Source organism: Anastrepha obliqua, chromosome 3 (genome assembly GCF_027943255.1).
Source record: "Anastrepha obliqua isolate idAnaObli1 chromosome 3, idAnaObli1_1.0, whole genome shotgun sequence".
NCBI classification, from domain to species: domain Eukaryota; kingdom Metazoa; phylum Arthropoda; class Insecta; order Diptera; family Tephritidae; genus Anastrepha; species Anastrepha obliqua.
In genome coordinates this window covers 124,232,248-124,258,408 of record NC_072894.1, presented here as the reverse complement: position 1 = coordinate 124,258,408, position 26,161 = coordinate 124,232,248, and the positions used below count along the sequence as shown (strand labels likewise).

General features: G+C 36.3%; 1 protein-coding gene across 1 annotated transcript in view; it reads left to right on the top strand.

Annotated features, from left to right (window-relative positions):
* The window catches only part of LOC129241737 (uncharacterized), a 138,062-nt gene that overhangs the window by 31,276 nt on the left and 80,625 nt on the right, over window positions 1–26,161 (top strand). The window contains exon 4 of the mRNA XM_054878229.1: window positions 17,338–17,445. Within this exon, the coding sequence (XP_054734204.1) occupies window positions 17,338–17,445 (108 nt within the window). The remainder of the gene's footprint in view (window positions 1–17,337; window positions 17,446–26,161) is intronic.

The window sequence follows — 26,161 nt, the reverse complement described above, 5'->3', positions numbered from 1 at the left end:
CCGTTTATATAGCTGCAACCCTTAAGTTTCTGGAAGCATTTCTAAACTACCAGGTAGTTGGATTACATCAAATGTTGTTTGTCAGCAAATTCTAGCAAGGGTACAATATAATGTCTTCTTCTAAATAATTAAGAGTGCGCGAAAAAGGTTGTATTCCAAAAATTCTAACAATAATAGAAATTATTGACTTCTTAGAAATAACTTAGAATGCGCGCAATTCTTAGAAGCAGGCTACAAATATATGTTTATAACTACTTAAAATGTTCGTAAGACAGTCAGCTACAACATTGCATTAAAAAAAATAACTTGTTTCTCAGAAAAAATGAGAAAAAAACGGGTAAAACAGGCTACTGGCCACACCTTTATCCGGATATAAGAAGTCGTAGTAAAAAAAGTTGGGTATAAGTGCTAGGGTTAAATACTTGGACCTGAATTGTATACTCCAGAGATGACGAAAAAACCAAAACTTTCAACTTTTTAAACAGAATTCATAAAATTATTCTGGGTATGCCGTTTTATAGCATAATTGATTTTAGTTCATGTTTTAAGGGTCTAGAAAATACTGATGACTTTTGACAACCTTTATTTTTCGCTGAGGAGTCAGTCTTTTCGTCTATACTGATTCCTTTTCTTCTATAAAAATTCTGAAATGTTTTTTTTATGAAAGAAAACCTAGAAAAATATTTCGATCACAGCGATATCGGGCAATATTTTTGAGAAACAAAATTCTTCTATAGTACTTTCCTAGAATGGTAATGAAAGACGATACTTTTAAGTCGATGCAGTTGATTTGGAGATTAGCAAACAACCCAAGCAAATAAACAGGCAGACAAAAAGTTTATAGACGCATTGTTTGATCTCAATCATACGCGCAAAGCTAACTTTCAAGAATTATTATAATTATTATAGTTTTCAAGAATTTCTCTGCAATCTAAGTTTGCTCGAATAGGTCGGAATCATCAAAAAATTAAAATAAATGTTTCATAAATAAGGTTTAGAACGCTGTAAGAATTGATCAGAAATGATCCAGGCAAGAAGTTTCAATCACATGAGAAATCAATAAAGACATTTATGCCGTATCCAAATGGTGTGGGTGGCAATACGTGTGTCAATTACAATTCGGACAATGTGCATTTATTCCAAAGTGGGCATGGCTCTGCCCATATTTCAAAACTTTATTTACGTCACATATAATTTTTGGTTTCAACATTTGACCGAATTCCAGTATTTATAACAAGTATCACGTTTTTTTTTTTCTTTTTTGAAAATTACCATTATATGGCAGATGGATGTAATTATTGACAGATTTCGCTCATTTTCAATACCAAACGGTTTGCACTATTATTTTAGGGCAGAACTAATCGATTATTTTTGCGTAAAATATTTGCGCAAATGTTTTAAAATTGTTTTATGGGTCATCTTTAGACCCTGGGCAATGCTACGACTTCTAACAGCCACCCAACTTCGATTATTTCTATGATTTCATCGACATTTTTTTAACATCAAAAATGCCTGAACAGAATCTACGAAACCAAAATTGCCCGTAATTAGCTGTTACAGAATGGCTCTATAAACACATTCAGAATTTCAGCGACCTGGCTTGCATTTTCGCCTTTATCAAAGAAAAATTCTAAAATGAGCCGAATTTTCTCTTTGTTGACTTCGATTGCTAATACCCTGTAACTCACAACTGAAAGGAACAAACCAAAACAGACATAGAATTATTTTTTGGTGTGAAATGTCACCATGACAACGAGCATAAACAGTATAAAGAACTTACCCAAGAATGATAGAAAGAAGATTGCGCCCATCAGAGAGTACGTGACGTCACATTTTTTCAAGTTGAGCAGTATTGCCAACCATTTCCTCTTCGCAATAAATTTAGTGCTTTTTTATACCGAAAATGCGAACATTTTGAAGTTTTGTGTTTGTTTCTTTTTTTTTAATTTAAAGCTACCGAAACTTTAAGTTTAAAAAAAACTGTATCATTATACAAAAGAAGGTTAAAAAAGGCCACTCTGAGAAGATTTTAGTGCTAACGAAAATTAGTGGGTTCTTATAAAATTTGATATTTTGAAAGTGTGAATTTAATTTTTTGCTCCTTTTAAGGTTATGCAAGAATATTAAATTTCCCTCTCTCAACTCTTCTTAAGATTGAAAACCTTTTTACACATTTTAAAAGGCGTTTGAATTTACTGAATGCGGATTAAAACCATAGAGGTGTAATCGTTTCTTCCGGCCACCAATCCTTAGTGGGACATAGGGCATCAAGAGGTGTATTCAATGTAAAAATAAGCCACAAAATACCAGAAAATACTTAAGAAACCATAACGACATTTTTACAAAAAGAGTACTTTATCTAGTTACATAACCTCAAATTTAGCAAAATAGTCCCGCTTAACAAAAAACAAAATATCAAAATATCATATCATTGTACATAAGCATAACACATTTATTTAAAAACAAACGCACATTCTAAAGACAATTTGTCACGCATACAAAGTTCTTTAAGCGATTCAATAAAAATTTGGTATTTATTTTCCTTAAATGGGCATTTTAGTCCGTTTTTATATCCAAAGCTAGGCAACACTGCAGTAGTGAGAGAGAGATTTGACTGCCGAAAGCAGGAGAACACCAACAACACCTGCAATCGCGGGCAATGCCACCAGATGTTAAAAAAAGTGAAGCTAAATAAAACTGAGTGAATTATTTAAATAATTATTAAAAAATGTATATTTTACAAAATTATAAACATTACATTTTAATTAGAACAGGCTAGAAAAATGTCATCCAGAAAGAACTAAAGCTCTGAGACTAAATAACAAAAAAAAATGCTAAATCAAGTTACGAAAATGGTAATCTGGCCATACTGGAGCTAAAACCACGTAACTAGTTGTCAAATTCGCTGAGAGCAAAGTAACTGAACTACGAGAGGCGCCATCTCATTATTCTTTCCATCATGGAGCTTACCTAATACCAAGACTCATTGTGACCTCGAAGCGTTTAAAGTTTACTAAAATGAAGCAACCTGCACAAAATGAGACGGGAAAACCTTCGCTGGATCGGTTAGAAATATCTGAGTTTGAAATAAATAATATAGTTAAGTTTTCAAAATTTGGCAAATTTTTTTTAAGGTGAGCTTATTTGATGAAAATAAATTGAACTTAGATGGACCAGTGGTGCGATTCACTAACACATTTTATCGATATTCGCTTTGTTATCTTTCCTTAACCACAATTTTTACGATTTTGCTATTCAGTAACCCATTTCATTACGAAAATCGATAATACAAAATCAGCTGTTTGGTTAACCTGTCGATTATCGCGAACTAAACGACAATAATTTTGGTGTTGTTAGCTCAAACGATAAAGAAGAATTAGTGATTTTAATCAAAACTGTGAAATTATATGATTAAAAACTTATTTAAAAAGCGTGAGTATGTCCTTTGAGTATTTGGCTTATGATTGGCGTTAGATTGTTGAATGCTTCCGCGGTAGCGCTTAAACCATTCCCCAATACGGCTATTGCCTCCGCCATCATTTTATTCGCCTGGGCACTTGCAGAGCTGCTTTCGGCGAGGATCTATTAAAAAATAGCAAGAACAATTAATAAAATGCCACTTTTATGTGTTGAAAATAAATTACCTTTAAAGCATCTGCTTGTTGTTTCGCGACTTCTACGGTTTCTACACTCGACTGGGCTAGCATCTATTAAAAAACAATCACCAATGGACAAACATAATAAAATTATTTTACATTAAGTTCAAAAGAAATTACCTTTAGTGCATCTGCCTGTTTTTCTGCAATTTCCAAAAATTTCTTCCGAGCATTACCGTCTTCTTCCATGCGCTTTCTTTTCAAGCTCGCCCGTGGTGTTCTCCTGTCTGAGATGTGCGAATTACCTGACCTCAGCGTGAAATTTTCTGCAAGTGGCGTCCGTAAAGGTGACGGGGCTTCCGAAATCACCCTTTCATCTTCCACTTCGATACCCATTTGGATTACCTAAAAATTTACACACCAGTAAGTTACACTTTAAAACATACACTTCATGCAATTTACCTCCTCCAGTGGAATATTTTCAGGGGTTGAATCGTGCCCCTTCATGTATTCCTCCCCTATAAGAGCAGACACCCGCCTCTCGAATTCCGTTAGGGGCTCCTCACTGATAGGCCTGTTTCCAGTTAAAGCTTGTTGCCTTCGCCGATTTCTTGCTTTAATGCTGGTGCGGCTTTTTAAGTCCCGCCATACCTTTTTAGGGAAATGATTAACATCTCTCTACTTTTAAGTAATAACACAATATTTTCTTACCGTTTGCCATTGATTCACTGTCTTCACTGCTCCACCCAGACTATTTAATTTTGTTGCTAGCTCGCTCCACTTTTTGTCGCACTCGAACTTCCCATGGAGGCTGTGGAACCTAGATCCTGCTAGACCCGGGACTTCCATTAGGTAGTCAAGCAGGCGGTTTAGCTGCTCGGGTGTGGCACGGCTTCTTTTAGTAGCTGTCGATGTCATCCTAAAGCAATATACAAAAATTATTAATAAAACAATAAATTGAAATAAACAGTTATTTTATTGTACTTACTTTGTACATATATTATTGGTAAAAAACACTCACAATTGCATTAAACAGTTTGGCTACTATGTTTTTTGTTTCTCTTCTTCATGTTATTCGCTCATTCTGACATTTAATTTGACAAAGATGCCACTCTCTATCAGTTTGAATAAATAGAAGAAAACAGCTGTTCAGTGTTAGTTAACATAAGTTGGTGAATAGCACAATCGACAGTGCAATCGACAAATACTGAAGAGAAAAATAACAATTGTCGAATCGATAAGAGTTAGTGAATCGCACTACAGGTAGATTTATCCAGTATTGGATAGATTTGCCTTTAAAGCCAAGAAATTTTTTCCGTAAAGCTCTGATGATGTGGGAGCCGTGAGTACATTTGGAAAGATCAATATCCACTTCCTATCAGCACACATGAACTCTGAAGAGTGCATAAGCTTATTTTGGGATAAATTAGTGTCATTTTTCAATGTGCACTAGGAGAAAATCTGGTTTTGCAGCAAGATAATACGGCCTGCGATTTATTTTGTCGCATTTTGAATTTGTTTGCTGAACAATGTACCCGCTCTCATGAGTGGCCATCAATTTCTCCAGATCTCAGTACCAGGGAGAATGTGTGGGGTAAATTAATTCGAGCGGCTTAAAAGTGTTCCCAAAGTGCGTTTATAATTTTACAAAAGCCCCTCGGCAGGCAATGACAAACCTCCGAATGTATTTCTGCCATGAAATGCTCCTCATAATACCCACTGCCGTTCGGAATCGGCTTAAAGCTACAAGTCCTATGAAATTCTACGAACATCAACTTGGCACAGTAATATGTTCTAAAAAACCATGAAATTACTACTGTGGGCAAAAAGTAAGGTGAATTTATTTGTCAAACTTCGCGGGATTAAAATTTCGCTCTAGTTATTTTTTTCATGAGTTGGCAGCACTGTTAATAACATCTGGGCCAACTTTCATGTGAATGTCATTATCAGTAATATATTTACGCTTGTGTTTGCCAAACGACTAAGAGTGCATTTTTCGATTTTTACAATGTCTGATTTGATTGAGCAGAGAAGTGCCATCAAATTTTGTTTGCGGAATGAAATTTCGGCTGCGGAAGCGTTTAGCATGTTGCAGAAGGCATTTGGTGATTCGACCATGTCGCAGAAAAATGTTTATAAGTGGTACAAAGACTTCAAAGAGGGTCGAGAACGTGTTGATGACTTGGAGCGCTCCGGACAACCATCCACGTCAACAGATGACCAACACGTGAATAAAGTGAAGGACATAGTGCTCAAAAATCGTCGGTTGACTGGTACTGATATGATCGGAATATCAGAAGGATCTGTAAAAACCATTTTGAAAGACCATTTGGGCCTACGAAAAGTCAAATCTCGTTTGGTACCGAAAACTCTCAATTTCTTGGAAAAAAGTCGTCGCATTGATGTGTGTGAAACAATGATTTCAGAGTATCAGGACAAGCTCAAATCCATCATTACGGGAGATGAGACTTGGATTTATGCTTACGACCCTGAAACAACTGACCAATCAAGCGAATATCGTGCTAAAGGCGAGGTCAGACCGAAAAGAGCACGTCAAAGTCGTTCAAAAATAAAGGTCATGATGACAGTTTTTTTCGATTTTCGTGGTGTGGTGCACTATGAATTCCTTCCACCTGGCCAAACTGTTAATAAGGAATATTATTTGAGCGTTATGCGTCGTTTGCGTGAAGCAATTCGTCTAAAAAGACCAGAATTATGGGCCAACAACTCTTGGTTTTTGCATCACGATAATGCACCGTCTCACACTGCACTCGTTCTTCGTGACCATTTCGCCAAAAATTCCACGCATATCGTTCCGCAACCACCGTATTCGCCTGATTTGGCTCCGTGTGACTTCTGGCTATTCCCAAAACTCAAGAGATCACTCCGCGGAACGCGTTTCGAGTCGATTGAGGAGATAAAAGCTGAATCGAAGAAGGTGCTGATGGCTATACCGGAAAAGGACTATTTCATCGAGAGGGGATTATTTTGAAGGGGATGAAATTGATTTACAAGAATAAATAAAGATTCATTTACAACCAAATACCGCTTACTTTTAGCCCACAGTAGTACATTCGTGAAATAGGAATTGGCAACAAAAGTAGTCAAGTTTCCGAAAGTATAAACGTAACTGAGGTGAATGAAAATTTTGATATTGAAAGAAAAATGTTATTTTTATTATAAATGATCAAATGTTTATTTCATTATAAAGAGAAAGGTATGCCGTTAATAGTGGAAAATAACATTAGGCAAATGACCACCACGACCACGCTTACAGGACAATATCCTTATCCTTTTCATGAAATTTTCCATAACCGAATTGCAAAGTGGCTGCCCTATGTCCTCAATAGCCTCACGAATTTCACGAGTTTAAGGTCTTGAATCGATCCTGGGCTGTTGGCGTAGACCTTCTCTTCCACGTGGCCCCAAAAGAAAAAAGTCAAAAAGTGTTAGATCTCAATATCTCGATGGCCAATTGTGATCACCTCTTCGAGAGATAACACGGTCCGGAAACTCTTCCCGTAAAAGATCAATGGTTTCGTTGCTTCGTGGCACGTAGCGCCGTCTTGTTGAAAATAAACGTTGTTCAGCTCAATGCCATTCAACTTCGGCCATAAAAAATCGTTAATCATCTCTCCATAGCCCAATCCATTCATCAATAACACCTGTTATTATCGACAATGATCTCGTAACTTTATTAACACTTCTGGATCATTCTAAGGCTTTCGACTCTGTCAACCACGAGCTCCTAGCTTCTGAAACTTTGCAGCGTGTTTAACTTCTCAACGACACCATTGCATTTAATAAAATCATACCTCAGTGATCGTCCCAAGGATCTACAAAGTTTGTTAAAATATTATGGCATTCAGATGATGTCAGCTGCCCTTTTGTATACATCAATAATTGTATTAATAATCTCAACACTGACTTAGATCACGTCAGCAAGCACCCTGTATACAAACACATTTTATGCTTTTGAAATTAGTAGACTCGATCGAGCGATTTAATTGCATCCTATAAAAGTCGGTGCGTGCTCAGTAACCTAAAGCCTATACATTCTAGAAGAACTAGTCGCTCACTTATTACTTTCGTTTTCGATTTGATAAGTGGGGCGATTGAATTCTCATCGTTACTCGACAAAATAATTTCAATATTTCTCAGTAATGCTCACGAAATCATGATATTTTCTGGATAGGGATGGTCAGAACTAATTTTGCTTCCAATTCTCCGATTCCCAGAACTTTGAGAGAATTGAATATACTTTGAATTCATACCTGCTTATATTTTTCTTGCACAAACTACTGCTCCAAAATGTTATTAAATGAACTGTGAAAATAATTTCTAAGTATTTTCTAATGCTATTTGTGTGTACCATATACAGTAAGAAATGTTAAAATGAAACAAATGAAAGAAGAGAACGCGAATTTTCATGGAAGCAATGGTTCACCCCGAACTGTGATGCTACATAAAAATATAGTAGTGTGATGATGACGAATAAAATATACAATTACATAAAAATATTGGAATTAGCGGCGTAGGTATCTGCGTCATGCCAAATAGCAATGGGAGGATCCTTAATGTCTGATAAGAGAAGCGAGTACACCACAGGGGTTGTTGCTAGCGCCCTGCTTAAAATTCAAAATAAATCAAAAAAATTATCGTTGGGAACTCGTCATCGAACAAAACGGCGCATATTTGACTTAAATCGCATTATTATAACCAATTTTATGAACAATTGAAAATTCAATAAAACTACCGCAAGACTTTTTTGACAACCTTATATTATCTTTTGCATTATCCCTGTAGAATAGTGCAGTGTAGCATCTATGTACAGAAAGTGGCTTCTTTATATAGAACAGTATCAGAAGCAGCGGTTTTAGTTATCAGCGGATCCATCCCTATAGATCACACAGTTTTTGTCCAGACACGGGTTCTTTCCCAAGTTTTTCAAATGCGAGAGATGTAACACAAAGAGAACAGCTCTGCAACGAGCTATATGTGTAACACCTGAAAAATAATTAACGAAATGATTGTAAGCGAAGAATTATTATTATCCGAGAAATGAGGCGTGAAATGAAAACTTATGCTGGAGAGAATTAAGTAGGTGGTTTTCAAAACAGGCGACCGTGGACGAGTCGGCAGTAAGTGAATGTGTCCTTCTTAGGACGCCGTCTTGGACCTCTAACCTCTACCTGGACGCAATGCGCAAACAATCCCGGGATTGAGGGAAAAATCCAAGAGAATATAAGGGATGTTTTTAGTGGAGTCCGCACAATCGTAGTACCGACGGTTACTATATGATGCGAAGAAGAGTAAGAATAAAAAAAGAAGAGTATAGCAGTATTAATTTTTCCCCTGATGATACATTACTTATAACAGGCTTAGAAAGACATTGCTAGCAAACTTCAATATGATTTGAATGAAATGTATATTTAGCTGAACGTCAGCAAAAACAGTTTATGGTTACAGAAGAAACTTTGATCTGCTCAATCTTAATAAAAATAAAAAATAAATAAAAAAACGGTATAGTTCTGGCAAATAATAATATTTAAATTTAGATTTTGTGAAAGTTCAAAACTAAAGTAAAGACTTCGGGTATGGAATTCGAAAACGAAAACTACAACCGAACAAAAATTTCATTTAATTCAGCGACAGCGAAACTAGATTTAATTAAAATGTCTAGTAGGGCAAAATTCATGCGAACCGACAAAGGATTTTCCTGCTCACGCATAAGCACACACCCACACAAACATTCTTTACACAGACTCAGCCGATAATTTTCAGCTCTCCTACTTTCGAACGGCAAATACGCATTTAGAAAAATGTTGATTCAATGCGCCACTAAGCTTCCCACTAACCCGCCCATCCATGCAAGTATGCACACAGACATACATACATGCATACATTCATACAGACATACATTTATGCATCCAGGCACACATATGCAAACATAAAACAAATATTTTGGTGTCTGCGAGATGCGCGTTGATAGCAAAACAATACGAGGTGACTGTTATTCACATAATGGCTGAGCATTTAGCTCACCGGGTGGCGTACCAGCACCCGTCACTAAATACCTACAAATGTGCACATAAAACATACACATGCATAGATGCCTTTCTTTTTTTTCTGTCGCTTGCTGGTTGGTTTGATAGTTGGCTCGTTGATGCGTTGGATGGCTGGATGCTTGACTGCTTGACTGAGCGACTATTTGTCTGCGGATTGCTAATGTTATTGTTCCAAGGTGTGAGTGTGAGTGAGCGAATGGTGAGTTATTGTGGATAAGTGAGAGTGCCTAAGCATGGTAGTGGCACGTGTTGACTTACTGCTTGTGTGCGTCTACTTCAACTCTAAACTATGCACATACATACACACATTTTAATGTGTGTACACACATATATAGGCATGCGTATACTCGTATGCGCGTACTTGGATTAATCTTATTCGCGCGTCCTGCATGAAAGCATTGCTGAACATTTGCACTGCTGGAACTCAGTCAGAGCGTTCATGAAATTGTAGATTATTATAAATTCCTGCTGTGTTTGCCTTAAACGTATATGAATTTTTATTGTCACACACACTTGTGCATAAGGGTAATATAACTTTGTTCACATAACGGTTGTCTATACATATGTATCAGCAAAAAGGAATTACATGTGTAACAGAAAATAGATATCGAGATATGTATAAAAAATTCCCAGAACGATTAAGGGAGTCGATTTTAGCCATGCCTGTCTGTTCATCGGTCAGTACGTCCGTGCGCTTTTAACTTGGACAAAAATTACTATAATTCAACGAAATCTGGTGCATACACCCCTTTGCACTATTTTAAACGCACAATTATTTTGTTTATATTTTTTATTTAGTTGTAGAGCCATATCTAATTTTACAGTGCTTGAGCTTAATTTTAAAAGATTGAAAATAACATTAAAAATATAGGTGTTTTAGACAAAAATATTTGACAAGAGCAAATAGTAGGTTGTCAAAAATGGTAGTAGGAGCAGAGGAACTAGCAAGCATTAGAAGAACAGTTAAGTATATGTGTCTGTGCATATTAGCAATGTGATCACGATGTTTTACCCATACATATATCTAGCGATGTTGTTGTATGGGACATTAAGTTTACTACGACACAGACCATACAATAAGGTTGGTAACAGAAATGTTTAGCTAAAAGCAGTCGATTTTTTATTGGAGTAAAGTTCTGAACAGCCCATAATGAACGGAGCATGCCATAGACCTTGCCTGTTGCACTGTTTTTTTGGAAATTTGCCTTTTGTCATGCATTATTTTTCTTTTTGCTCTTTTTGAGATAAGATAGTGAGGACTACAACTTAATTTAAGAGATTAGGAAGAATACCGTTATCGTAGATATTTAAGCAAATCACACAGATTCAGAAATTTCTTACCGTTCATTTCTTCAAAAGAATCGATCATTGACGAGAGCTCTTCAAAATCAATGAGGGCCTTGCGAGAGAGCTTAATCTTTCTGAGGCTCTTATTGGTCGAGTTAGAAATCCGGTATAAATCCCATGTTTATAGCTTATGTCAGAGCGAGAACAGCGAGTTATCTTATCAAAACTTATTAAACACAATAAAGCGCCTAAGATGTTATAGTTTTTTTCGAGTAAAAAAATGTTGACCAAAACCGAAAGATCCCTGCAAAAATTATCAAAAAAGCAAGTGGCTATGGTGCAAACCAGCAGAGGTTCCTGTTGTCATGCACACGAAGTTCCCAGCAACTTTTATTATTTTAGGTGTTGTGAGTAACAGAAGACATGTCATACCACCACAGTTCTTTACTCAATTCTAGAGATAGTAGTAAAACTCTGGATTGATAGTCTACGCAGTGACAGCCCATACATCTCTCAACACGACTCTGCTCCTTCACACAAAGCGAAGGCGACAAAAGATTGGTTGGCTGAAAATTTCCACGAATACATAACATCGAACTTATGGCCGCCTAACTCCACAGGCCTTAACACCCTGGGCTACTAGTTGAGTGTGAAACCAATAAGTATCCTCTTAACACCATTTCTTCTCTGAAGGCTGCAATTAATACCGTTATGGTCAATATGAATAAAGCACATTTGATTCGGGCAAGCAATTTTTCCCGGAGCCGGATCGAGGAGGTTATTGCGCCTAATGGAATTTTTTGAATGATTTTATAGATATAAAATAAGTGAATATTGTGAACAAATACGTAAATTTGCATCAAATTTTATTCAAAACAATTACTTTTACTCTCAAGTTGTCTTCAAATATTGTACGCACCCTATATATAATTCACCATTACAGCCTTTTTGTTGTATTAGGCCGAGATTCTGCTCCGATATGTGTTGTGGGTATTTGCACAAATAGAGGGACCTTCAGCTTTCTGCCGCCTCCGAACGACATATTGGTTTTCATGATGAGCTTTTTCATGACAGAACTACAATCGGAGGTTTGCCATTGCCTGACCACTATTTTCAATAATTTGGTGTTTTATGCACGAAGTTTCGAAGCAGAGCTCTACCGAATGGTAGTCATGCAGCAATCTACTTGGCTACGTAGCCGCATAAGATGGTATTCAAATAATGAAATCATAGTCTACCCTCGAACGTATAAGAGAGGTATATAAAAGCTTGAGAGTATGTGAATCAACAGAGTTTGTGGTCGATCGTTTCTGATCTGAGAAATGGGATATTATTATAAGCCTCTTCTATTCGTCATGCCTTTCCAAGTGGCGAATAGATGAAGAAACCGGTACAAATAAACCTATGTAGGAAACACTGAAGAATAGCTGCCAAAAGTACATTTATTACGAAGCACTTAATGAGTACGAGTAAGACCTTTTTTATACAAGCCGACTTCTATTGCTTTAAATCGTTACTTGTGATGCTCGTGCTCTTTCGACGCCCTTTAGGTTTGCGTTCTTCTCAATGTTGTTGTCGACTGTAGACTAAAAAGACACGACGGGCAACACCAAAAGAGTATTTGGAATGTTGAAGCAACAAAAGTTTCCCTGTATGTATGCGGTCTAATCAGAGCAGAAAGCGAGTTGGCAGCATTGAAGATAGTGAGAGTTATACCAGTTTTATGAGGTATAACCATACTCGCTCGAATGACGACAAACATAGGCACTTGAGTCAATCACTCACAATTATATCAGACAGAAGACAAGACGATAGTTCGTAAATACTGCGCTATCGCAAATTTTCCGATGTTCCATTTCCTCCATTCTCCATACGTCCACAAGAGAAGGACCTGGACGCAGGTACCTGGTTGTGTCAATAGACATAAACGCGGCTCCACCTTGATGAAATGTTTAAAGCGGTCCCAGGGTGGAAATCAGCCGAGGAGGAGGAGTGTTATAGTGTTAGTGGGAGCATGCCCTACATAACACTGGTGCGATGGCGCCTTTGATGATGTTTCTGACATTTCGATTTTAACCTCCTACCCAAAAAAAAAAAACAAAAAAAAAAACTATACTCGCTAACAGCAAATATTGGTGGATTGTTGTTGCGTTCACAAATTTTTTGTCAAGTGTGCGGAGCCCATAGATAGAAAACAGAGCGGTGCCGAATCGAAGGTGCCGTATATTTATTTACATTCAAACCTTCCTTCTGATTAGCAATTTCACAGGAGTGTCTTTTCTGGTGGGCTGCTAGTACTTATGGTACAATAATTAGTTTCGTAATATCGCTTAATTGCCTTTTAGTGACTCGAGGTTTTTTATCAGGGCATTAATTGGTCCTATACCCTTTACTTCGATTAACGTTTTAGACTGACTGTAGCAAAATAGCATCATATTTTAAACTTCCGTTACTGCATTTAAGTCAATGAGTATTTTGTGACTCCTTGGAATATAATTTTTTCTTCCACTGATTTTGTTTTATTTTAAATTTACTCCAATTTTATTAATCTGTCATTTGGTAGCTACCTCCAACAATAGGACGAGGCAACTTCGTAATAGAAGTTTTTTCACAGGCCAAACTCTAAGTCCCAGAAGTACAAAATTTACAAAATCCACTTCGTTCTGCATAAAAGTTCGCAGCTGATCCCAGGAGAAAGTGTAATTAATTTTCATAAAAGGAAGTCGAAGAAATATTGTCACTGAAACTCCAATTTAGGTTCATGAAAACCTGACTTTGCGCGTATAGCATAAAAAGCATTCCAAAAGTTTCATAACCTGCTTACATCCAAATGCTTAGTCAGTTTTCAATGCTAGACAAATTACGAGTACAGGAGGGGAGCTATACATATACTTATACATAAATTTTTATATATACCATAAGTATAATTGGCATAATGCATGCTTTCTAAGAAGTTTGGCCGCTTTTGGTCAACTTGTGGTGTGCGTGTTGTTGTTGTAGTTGCTCCACAAATGGAGGGATCTACCTTCATATGCCCGGAAGGGGTCGACAACCGGTTTCTGCATGTCCTTTAACCGTTGTTGACGGGAAGCTACACAATTTCTTTCTTAAAAAGCGCTAGGCAGATGGTTCTATTTTATCGTGCTCTATCTCAAAAACACTTTGGCTCATTACGTCAGGACGCTTAAAGTGCTGGGTATCCCCCGCCATTTAATTCCCAAACGCATACCACCACCGGTGGCAGGGTGATCGGAACTCATGCGGGGAAGCTTTGACTTCCGTACAACTCCCATTCTAGAAGCTGTGGGGATCTTGCAGAGGCAGAGACTGTTGAACACTTTCTTTACAAATGTCTAGGTTTGGCGGCTAGGCGTTTGAGGTTTCCATGTAAGCCTTTTGAGGATAGCTTGAAGGATTTCTCCAGCTGGGATCCCTTTTCTCTCCTCCACTACATCCACAACACTGGATGGATGTAGATGGTTTTTCTTCCTTTAAGCTTTGTAATCTTTCGCAGGTAGTGTCTAACATTATGGTATCAAAACGGCTCTCTGGTACTATTTGTACACTACAAGTACCCGTGGTACTCTTGCCATCTCACCTACCTACCTACGTATGTCTTCTCTGAATGGTTGATTTTTAGTAGTGAGAATCTTGCGTTTCTTTATTATTGTCTGCTGAGCTAGACCGCGCGCTATTAGAAACAATTTTTTGTTCATACCCACAATGGGTTTCGAGCTCGTGTTCCAACGCATGGGAATCACGCACGAATGCTTGGTGGTGGAACCCGTGTTTGGAATTTGTACAATCGATTAAAAAAAAGGGACTCTTTACTTGAACAAAAGATCAGAAATATTAAAAACATTCGATCTTCTTCGAAAATCAAATAATCACTCGAAGCGATGATGTCAATTGGTCCCCTATAATCATTAGACTATTTACTGTGGGGCAGCACTAAAGATAAATGTTACAACAATGATATTATAGATTATTTGATTTGGCCAATAACTATGATGAAAACTAAATTGTGAGGGGCGGGGTTTTAACTTCTGCTGATACACAATGGCGGTGATTCGCAAGCCGAATTCCGCATTATCATCTAACTCGTCAAATCTGCCGTTGACAACGAAGCGTCATGGGGTTTTCGTATATCACTAACATATTCTTAGTTAGCTTCGTAAACAAACCGATTCGTTCCTGGACTACACCGTCCCATCCGTTGATTCTGTCAAATTCGCCGAGAGCCGGCTAACGGTATGATATTGATCCATTAAAAATCTTTTCACCATGACGACAATCAACCAGATTGGTGAGTTAAGTGCCGAAAACCGCGAAAATTTGTTTTAAAGTCAGCCGTGGAAGTCGTTTGAATAAAAATGTGTTGGCAAGGTTTACTCTTTCCAACGACGAAAACCTAAAGCTTATTTAAATAAATTCATTCCTCTTTAATTTATAATCCAATTAAGATATGATGATAAGCACCCTCTATAAGATGTTATGAATTGAAATAACTATTTAAGAAATATTTCATACTTAAAAAATAGACAAAAATTAATATATGCCCAAACAAATATTTTCTCACTTACCTCAATTTTCGTGGAATAATCCTCGATAAGTTTCTCATGCTGCTTCACTAATTCTTCATTCTTCTCCAGCAAAGCTTTACCCAATTCCGCTGCCAATAATATATCCGATTCTTTTTGTTGTAATTGTGCCCACACATCAACTTCCGATTGTTGACGATCTAATGCCTTAGAACGCGCCTCCATAGCTGTTATATAATCCTCTAAATTAATTGAACCAATATTTGAATTATGAAAAATGTTCGTTGATGATGATGGCGACGACGACGACGACGACGACATTGACATTGACGACGACGGCGACGACGACATCAACGTGGTCTGATTATGCTTTGTAGCTATTGAGGATATCAAATCGGTGTGGTGATGATGCATCGTTGGATCATCGCGATCGCGTTCGGCATAAAATGATCTACGATTCATCCGAGGTTTATGCATAACTAATCAACCCAAGCGAGCATTTTGTACACGTATGCGATTATCTTTCAGTTTGATTTGACGTTCACACAAATGGTACTTTAATTTTTATATCTTTGTTTTAGTAACAGTTATATTTTTAATAAGTAATGGTTTTCAAGCATTGGCGAGTTAGACGAAATGTTTGCTTTTTTTGTTTAAATATACATTTAAATGCCAGTTGATCCCTTAAATGACATAATATTTATTTAGTTGAAAGTAAAATGTATGTTTATGGTTAAATATATTATAAACCAATTGCGGTGGAATGGCTCTGTTGTGAAACATACAAATATGGTGATGCATAATGATGAACGCAGTCTTCGAAGGAACTTTTTAATATTTTTACTAACATGTATTCAAAATTTTTCCGACTGGGATGTAATGAAATATTTCTAAATGTGAATTCCATACTCAGTTCTGTTTTGGTTTGAAACTGTAAGAAACTGATTATTTCGCCTGATATATGACGAATGGATAATCATTGATTGAAAACATTTAGATTCTTTTGCCATTTTGGATACTTTGTAGACATTTTACTTACAAGTTACAAGTCGTTGGTTTAAAAAATCGATTTATTTTTTTTTGGCTTATTAATTTCTACAAAATCTCGGGAATATTATCCTAAATTTTCAAGTCGATCCGAATAATAAATTCGGAGATACAGCCTTTGGAATGTGTGCGCTCCAAGCCACTTTTATTGTTACTCAAAACTTTAAACGCGTTTTTCGCGGAACCGTGTTTTCAAAGTCGGTTGTCAAATGTTCTCGGAAACTACTCAACCGATCTTGATGAAATTTTCCACAGGTGTTCGAAATACAATTTACTCGTGCTTGAACGAAGGTTTTTTTTTCAATTACAACTATTTAAAAAAACAAAATGTCAAGCGAAATTTCCATTTTTTTGCAAAAATGTCTGCCAAAATTCCAATTTTTACTTTTATACGAGTTTATGGTCTTAACTAAAACACTTATTTTGATTTTTTCATTTTTGATAAGCCTGTCAGGAGTTATGCTGACAACGTGGACGCACCCTTTTTACGAGGGGTCACCGGAAATGGCGTCACAGTGGAGGAGTTTTAATTTCAGAAATTATTCTTTAAATATGTATCTATAAGACAGAAAAAATTTGAATTAAATAAATAATTTTTACATAGAAATAAAAATTTTGATAATAGTTAGGCCTTTTCTTACCCGACGAAACCCATGTAACCCCTTAAAGTGCTCAAGAGGCATAACTCCACGTTCTTATTATGTTTTTCTGTTCATCAAGCATACATACACACACACAAAGGTATAATGAAAAGTGTTCACAAATTCAACAAACTTTTCGTTTTGCTTATCTTTGCAGGAGAACCCGGGACTCATAGTGCCATGGATAATTGGTTACATCACTTTTATGGCATTGGAGGCGGTGGCCATGGTCTACTCCAATGTCTTGCGAGATCATGTCAATAAGGTCAGTAAGTCGCTAGTACAGCATCACCGCGCGCGTTTAGTGAATACATTCGTTAATTTTTCATTCGTCCTGCTGCCACAAGGACGCCAGGGCAGACCATAGAAATGTACTACAATAATTCAGATAAAAATTTAGTACTAACAAGCTACGAAAAATCGCATCTCAAAAATTTACATAATAACGAAATTGGGAATGCTCCCCAACAAGCAGCGAAAAAATGTATGCGATTGAGAAGACTGCATAAATTTTATGTTTTAATGAGTAGACGAAGGGAGTGGGGGCGGAAAGGTGTTTCAGTTGCTTGCACTTTGTTTCTCTGATTATCTTCGTACTTTCTATTTGAATTTATAGCTTTTCTCTTTTCTATTTGTTTATTTGTTTGGCTTCCCTATCTTCCGCATAGCACGCTCATCTCCATCCCCCATTTTATTTGCATTTTTATGGGCATTTTCGTATTTATAGTCCGCTTTTTAATTCAGCGAATTACAAACTCAAAGTAAGAAATTCCATTGTGAAGTATATATTTTTCACAAAAACATAGAATTTGAAAGTAAAAGCAGAAAAAGTTAGACCAAAGCAATTCACAAATAAATGCAAAAGAAAATCAACATGAAAAATACCAAGGAGAATAAAAAACCAGGCGTATGTTGTGTATAGCAGCAAATGAAAATATTTAGAAAAAATTGCAAATACTTTTAACTTCTCTGGAACTTTAAAATTAAAAAACAATTTAATATGCTACACAACTTGTTTGTATGTATGTTTTAATGTGTTAAATTTACTTTGAACTCCGCAGCATTTAATTGATTAAATTTCATGGACTTTTAAGCGGCATTAAATTTGATTACCTCCATAAATATAATATATTTATAGGTAATAATTTGCGTATATGCGCTGGGCGGTAGACAGCGCTTTGTTCTGTCCAGCCCACCCCAGTCCAGCTTAAATATTAAATGTTGTTAAAAGTTGGAAACATTACAGAAATCTTTTTGAAATAATAAAGTTTTTATTGCAGCAAGTTTAATGCGAAATTAAGTGTAGGGCAAGGAGAATAGCATTTATGTTATTTAAGTTAAGTAAGGGGGACAGACGCACTGCATAGTGAAATAATTTTCGGGCCATAAAATATCAGAGAAGTGAATTTAATAAAAAAAATTAAAAAAAGTCCATTGTGATTTTAAAGAGTTCTAAAGAGACCACTTTATTAAGTGAAATGAAAATTTCTAGAGATTTTGAATCCTTTTTGAATCGCAATCATATAAATCAAACTTTCAAAGATTATACAAAAATTAAAAAAATTTTCATCTACATTTTGAGCTTTTTTATCTGAGTTTCTGGAAAAACTTTGAATACTTTATTTGGTGACGGCTCTTTTATATATAGATAACAAGTGCAATTTAAAAAAAATGGGTGGTTAAGAACAAAAAACAATTTCCTTGTTTGCAAACGGGCGTCCGCTATTTCTTCCACACGAAAGTTATTTTTACATAGAGTAAAGTGCAAAATGGTAATGAAAAAATTAAAAATTCGAGCAATTTTTCAACCGCTTAAACCTTGCACGTATTTTATTAAAATTTACTGGAAGCCCAACAGTTCCAAATCCGGGTTCGAAAACAACACTAGGCATTAACAGCTTAAATGTAACGACGAAGGGGTATTTAAATACCCAAAGCAGAGTTCCCTCGAATCGTCGCATCTCGAAAACTACTACAGTCATCTCTTATCTCACTAATTTTTTTTAAGGTTAAGAAAATGTGATGCTTTTGTAAATGTAACGGTAACGAAATTCCTAACGAAGTGAATTGATAACAAAAAATAAAATAAAATAAAATAAAATAAAAACCTATATTTGCTAAGTTGTAAAAAAAAATAAAAGTTAGTAAGTTAGTTGTTAGTTGTTAGAATTTCAGGATCAGTTTGCCTAAGGTATTCTATGAACACAACAGGAATCAAAAACTCGTCTTGAGAATCTGGCCCTAAGTCCTAATGGGGGTATGTAATTACCCATCCGGCGAAAATAGTATCAAATACTTTTTCACATACCTTTTTTAGAAGGAACAAGGAAGGCCCTTCTCTTTTTTAACACACTTTTATTAGCTCGGGTTGTATGTATATAACGGAAACTTTGAGCTTAATTTTCACTGGCTTCTAAAAATCTGATCGACTTGGAATTTTGCACATCTATCAAGGACCGGTGACAATCCAATAATTTGATAAAAGTTTTCCATTATCCTTATTAGGATTGCCAGGACTAATATTTTATTTTTTTACCTGTGGGCAAAAAATAAGGTGAATTTGGTTGTAAAATGAAAAATCTTTATTTCTAATGAAATCCGTCTTTTATATGTATTTAACCCCAACGTCTACCGTTTCTACTAAATGTGTCTTATAATACGTTCACATATAAGTAGATGATCTACTTCTTCGCGCTTAACTCAAAATCTGTAATTAAAAAGCGCGATTTCCCATACAAAATTTGTCTCCCAAAATCTGAGATTATAAAATTATCTAAGATAATAATCATACTTTTTGGCATACAACCCTGTGTTTACTGTGTTATCGATAATTATTATTACGAATGTAAGGAGAAACATCAAAATAAAACCTAAATGAAATAGATGCCGGGAAAGAAAGGAGGTCTGTAAACATAATTCTAATAAAATTTTTGTTAAATATTATTAAATAGGGAATCATTTTACAGAAAAAAGCGTGTGTCTATGAACGTTTTGTCCTCTTATTACTTATTATAAAATGTAATACAGCAGCTAGTCCTTGACGATTTGCGCAAAATGCTTCAGGTCATTATCTTGCTGGAAGATCCAGCTCGAGCCTAGGCCTCGTTTGTCCACGGATGGCATCAGGTTTTGTTCCAAAATGTGCTTGTATTAGAAGCGATCAATATTTCCTTCAATGAAAACGAGGTTTCCAGCTCCTGTAGCTGCAACTGCTCCCCAAACCATGACACTGCCACCACCATGCTTTACAGTCGGAATCAGATTCCTAGGATCCATGGCAGTGTTTGGTTTTCTCCAAACTTTGGCTTTGCCGTCGTATCCAAATATGTTGTAAAGGGTGTTTTTTTTTAGAGGTTAGGTTTTCAAGATGAAATAAAACGTATATAATTTAATGTTATGGCCAAGAATTTAGCTTAATTATAAAGATAAGGGTTTGCCATTATGTTTTAAAAATGATTTCGGGCAAGTGGCCGCCGCGGCTGGCTCGAATAAATTCCAGCCGAGAGGCCCAATTTTCGACCCCGTTTTGCAGCAATTGGGGCCGTATGTCAGCAATAACGCGCCGAATATTCTCTTCCAAGGCGTCAATCGTCTCGGGCTTATCTGCGTAGACAAGCGACTTCACATAGCCCCACAAGAAATAGTCCAGCGGTGTTATATCGCACGATCTTGGAGGCCACGCCACAGGTCCACGGCGCGAGATAATGCGCTCACCAAAAGTTTCCTTCAATAAATCGATTGTTGCGTTGGCTGTATGGCATGTAGCGCCGTCTTGTTGGAACCAAAGGTCGTCCACATCAACATCGTCCAATTCAGGCACGAAAAAGTCATTAATCATGGCTCTATAGCGCTCTCCATTGACTGTAACATTATGGCCGGCTTCATTTTTAAAGAAATATGGACCAATGATTCCCTCTGCCCATAGAGCACACCAAACAGTGATTTTTTGAGGATGTAACGGCGTCTCAGCAATGGCTTGTGGATTATGTTCACTCCAAATGCGACAATTTTGCTTATTGTCGTACCCATTCAACCAAAAGTGAGCTTCATCGCTGAACAAAAACCATTATTTTCGAACCGCGCGAACCGAACCATTATTTTCGTAATAAATTTGCACGATTTGCAAACGTTGTTCAGGTGTAACTCTATTCATTATGAAATGGTAAACCAAACTGAGCATAAATCAAGTGACAGCTGTCAAAAAGCCCATCTACGAAAAAAGTAGTGCCAACTTGAAAACCTAGCCTCTAAAAAAAACACCCTTTATTTGGACTCATCAGTGAATAAAACTAGTTTCCAAAATTCTATTCCCTTATAAGGTGCTTTTTTGCAAACTCCATACGAAGCTTTCAGTTTTTCTAGCTTATAAGGGGCTTCTTGCGAGGAGTTCTGCAGATATTACCTTCATTATTAAGGGTCCTGCTTATTGCACGTGGGTGGACAACAATTTTATACCTCTCGGCTACCTCCTGGGCCAAATCAGTAGCATGTATTTTCGGATTCTGATTCACTGCTTTGCGAATAAAGAAAAAATCTCTCCAGTTGAGCTCCTTACGCGGCAAAATCTCCAGAGAATTGGTTGTTTCAAAATTTTTACAAATAGTTTGTACAGTAGACTTGCTTAAATGCAATAAATCAGCTATTTAACCAAAGGATGTCTTATTACTTTTGTACTCAACAACTAATTTTCTCAAATCAGTAGAGATTTCTTTGCGGAGCGACATAATTCCGATCGTACACTTTTTCAAAAGACAAAATGTCATAAATTTAAGAAGAATGCAAAGTAGAACCACAAAATAAAATAAACTACTAAACTAAACAGTTAAGTATTCGCAGAAAAGAAGAGCAAAATAAGTGTCCTAATATAACGTATTTAAACTTTTGTCAGTGCATTTTTTGGTTTTTCGTGAATAACTTTTAAAGTAACTACTGAAAATAATTTTTTTTTTACATTTGTTAGACTGTTACAATAATTAGACTTAAAACAAAATTGCATCATTATATTCATTTTGAATGTTTTAGATCGGGAGAAATTAAGAATAAAAAATAGTTAAAAAAATAAAATAGAAAATAAATTTTAATGACAAAGGGACCTATAATGAAGTAATAGCAAATCGAACGGTCAGTCATAGTCAACTACCTCAGAACAGAATTATAACAAAAATTAAGATACAAATAGAGTAATTCAAAATAGAGTTAAAAGCGTGGGATGCATTTTGCTTCACTTTCATAACCTTCTGTACATAGGTAGTTGCCAATAGAATGATTGTAATATTTAATATATCAAGCTTCCGATTCGATTTGCTATTACTTCATTATAGGTCCTTTTGTCATTAAAATTTATTTTCTACTTTTTAGTTCGATTAGCAATAAAAGCGTGGTTTTTAGTTTTTTTAAACTATTTTTTATTATTGGAGGAAAGCGATTAAGTAATATAAAATATGTTATTTATTATGAAATATTTATTAGTGAGTTCTTATTAGATTTTTTGCATCGGGTTCGATTGCATTGTGACAGTGAGATGATAGTCAGTTTCTCAGATAAGGCAATACTTATACATTACGTGTTTGACATCCAAACACACATTGCCACATTGGTGACAGTGGGGGCGCCGATCCAACGTTCCTACAATGAGATTCAAACCATCGAGCCATTGGCCTCCATCCCGGTCAGTTATTCGTCATTTAAAAGTACGCAAATCAGTTGGCAAAGCTTCTGCAACTTCCACACGGAAACCGATTTGATTCATATTTCGCACACAACACTTTCAGTCTCCAGGTATTAACCATAGCATAGCTACATCAAAAGCATTCATTAGCAATAGCCAATACCATTTCTTGCCACGAATTTTAATGCTGTTCATAGTATTGGCGAGCAAGTCCATGTCAACCATGCGCTGTTTGTATTCATGAATAAGCAACAGCTGCTCAACGGCAATAATTTTCTTGCCTTTGCGATCATATCTCTTAGCATGGCGCAGCGGCTCATATTTGAGAAAGTTTGACATACAATCTGATTATAACCTGTTAAATGTTCAAAACAAATCAAAAGATTATTATATTAGGGGGAAAAGAAATCCATTATTTTCGCATAAAAGTTTTGTGCAAATATTTTAAAACTATTTTATGGTCGATCTTTAGCTCCTGTAACTTACAACTTGATAACGAGCATGAACTTTACACTGTTTGATCGATACTTTACGAGATATCGACGACTACAGCTATCTACAATCATTTGGAGCGTTGAAACAAACATACCTTCTGCTCAAATATGAACGAGACTTTATCAATAAAACGGCCCGCGGATGACATATGGATGGAAATAATGCTGGGCAAAATGTCAGACGTCCCAAAGGACAAGAGTTCTCATAACAGCTCATGAAAAAAGCACGGTGGCAGCAAGGTAATCATTTGGGCTGCTTCTCTTAGCTTGAAGTAGGACCTATTTATCTCATAACGAATAAAATTACCAAATTTATTTACGAGGACATACTCCAAGAAATGATGCTACCATTTGCTGAGGAGAATATGGCACTTCGGGGGCTATTTATGCAAGATAGTGACTCAAAACATTCCATAATACCTAATGTTAAAGTTATGGATTGCCAGGCCAGTTACACGGCCTAAACCCCATAGAAACCTTTGGAGAGAAGAATTCATGGCAAAAAATCAGAGAAGTACGGCACTCTACTCCCACACAAACCTGCCGTGGGACTATCAATTCTATGCCAATTCGAATTCAAAAATTCATTGTCAATCATGGTGACCACAGTGGTTGTTGATTAAACTTCTACAATTTAAACATCATTTCTAATAAAATCACTAATTTTTTTTTTGTACGTACCTATCTTGATTTCGTACCTATTTTAATGACCCCGTGTGTATATACATATATAAAGGTGCATCAACTTTCGCAGTAATGAATTTCCTGAGAACCGTTGATGCGTAACTGACACCTACAAAATAATCAATTATTTCCTCCTGCTCAGATAGGAAAGGATTGTACTACGACCCTTAATGAGACCAGCTATGAAGCACAAGCCATGGCAACGATATATGACCACCATAGGCGGCATCATTGACAATTTACTGTGTACACTTTGTTCGGAGGATGAAGATAGTGCAGTGCATTTTCTCTGCCGCTGTCCGGCTTTCACCCGATATAGGTGGTACATTTTTAAGTCACATGTTTAGAGAATCGACGAGCTATATACAAAATCTGCTAAGATCCATAAAAAAATTTGGGAAGTTTGCAGAGAAATAATAAATATCTAACCCATCTGCCGCTCTGCTTCAAACAAATTTACATATGTCCATTTTCCGCACAGGTTTGGTTTTCCATTCAAGCTCTAATGCACCTTCAGCGGCTGAAACTTTTCTGTCTAAATTGCTGCACGACTACCTGCATGTAAAATTTGTGTGCCTACCTTAAGTAGTAATTGCCTTTCAGATTTATCAGTTATGTATATGTAAGTTGTGATAGTGGCATTGCAAATTCTTTGAAAGCCAAATAAAAAAAAACTTTTACACCAATATTTGTGGCATTTTTAAGATTCCTTGCATTACATATTTACGTACACTACCCTCGTTCTGTCATACATAATTTATTTTAAAGAATGCGTTCTAGTGTATCCGGCGTTGCTGCTTTTAACCTTTTTCTGCACGGTATTCAAAAGCTTTTTTTCTTTACTTTTCACTTACTCGCTTGAAAAATCAGTTGCTGCTGCATGCACGGGGACTTTCGTTGTTGCATGTCAACTGTGCATTGTATCTATGTGGGTTATTTTTGTGGTGGCCATTGGTGTGCGTGCAATGCTATACATGTATGTGCATGTAACCACTGTTCAACCCCGCAGGTGACATACAGCTACCTTCGCCAAATAATTTACGCTCTCTTGTCGAACATAGGCAAGCAGTTGGTTGCCCTTATACTTTTTCGAATTCCACTTTACCATCCACCTCTCACTCAACTGAAAAATTTAAACATTTTATCATGCAAAAAGTTTACGAAAAGTTATTTTTTCCGGTGCGGCTCGTACGGCAGTATTGCATCTCTGGCATTGCAACAATTTGCATCGAGTGCACGTTATCAAGTGCTTGGTGCGAGTGTTGGTGCCTCGCTGTCCCTTTTGTGTCGCTCGTGAACTTTTTGCATAACTCAGATTTTGCACATTTTTATTTCACTTCAATTTGTTTTTATGCATTGTTCTATTGTAATTTTTCGCTCTTGTTTTAATGCAGTTACATTCACAATTGGTTTGCAATGAAAGTGGAAAGTTAAAGTAAAAAATGTATTTGCTTAGGTGAGAGCGGAAGCCAGGGTAAGTGCTTTACTTTTACTTGAGTTAAAAGTAAATGTTCAACTATGGTAATTTTTGATTTTCTGACTTCAGAATAGGAAACGAAACGAAAACGACAATCGCTGCTCGAATCGGCAATGTTGGCAGGAACCCAACCACATATTAGTTTACCAAAGTTGGTGCGAATTTTTTTATTCCCTTTATGCATTGTTTTTCTAATTATCTAAAGCGTTAATAGGCTTTTTATCTAATAACTAAAAATCATTAAAAAATAATTTAAATTTGATTACAGAAGATATTTATTACTTATTTTACGGATATTTTCTTTACCGATGGGTCCAAGAATGAAATAGGTTCTAGAGCCGGATGGTACTTAAGCGATAGAAACAAGCATCATTAGGCTATGTGAATGAAGTACCTGATAAATTCTGGCTTTAATTTGTAGACAAATTCAAACGCCATTATATATTTTACGAAACACCACGTCGTTCAAATGACCATCAGTGAAGTTTTTGCGGCATTATTCCGGTGATTGCGTTTCTAATATTGGCTTGGCCTCGTCCAAAGTGGTTGACTTATTAGCATAAGCTAGGGACTTGCGATAGCTCCAACGAATATAATCGAACTTCTCCATCACAACTACAAGCGTTGCGTCACCAGAAAGGCATACTATATCTTGTTC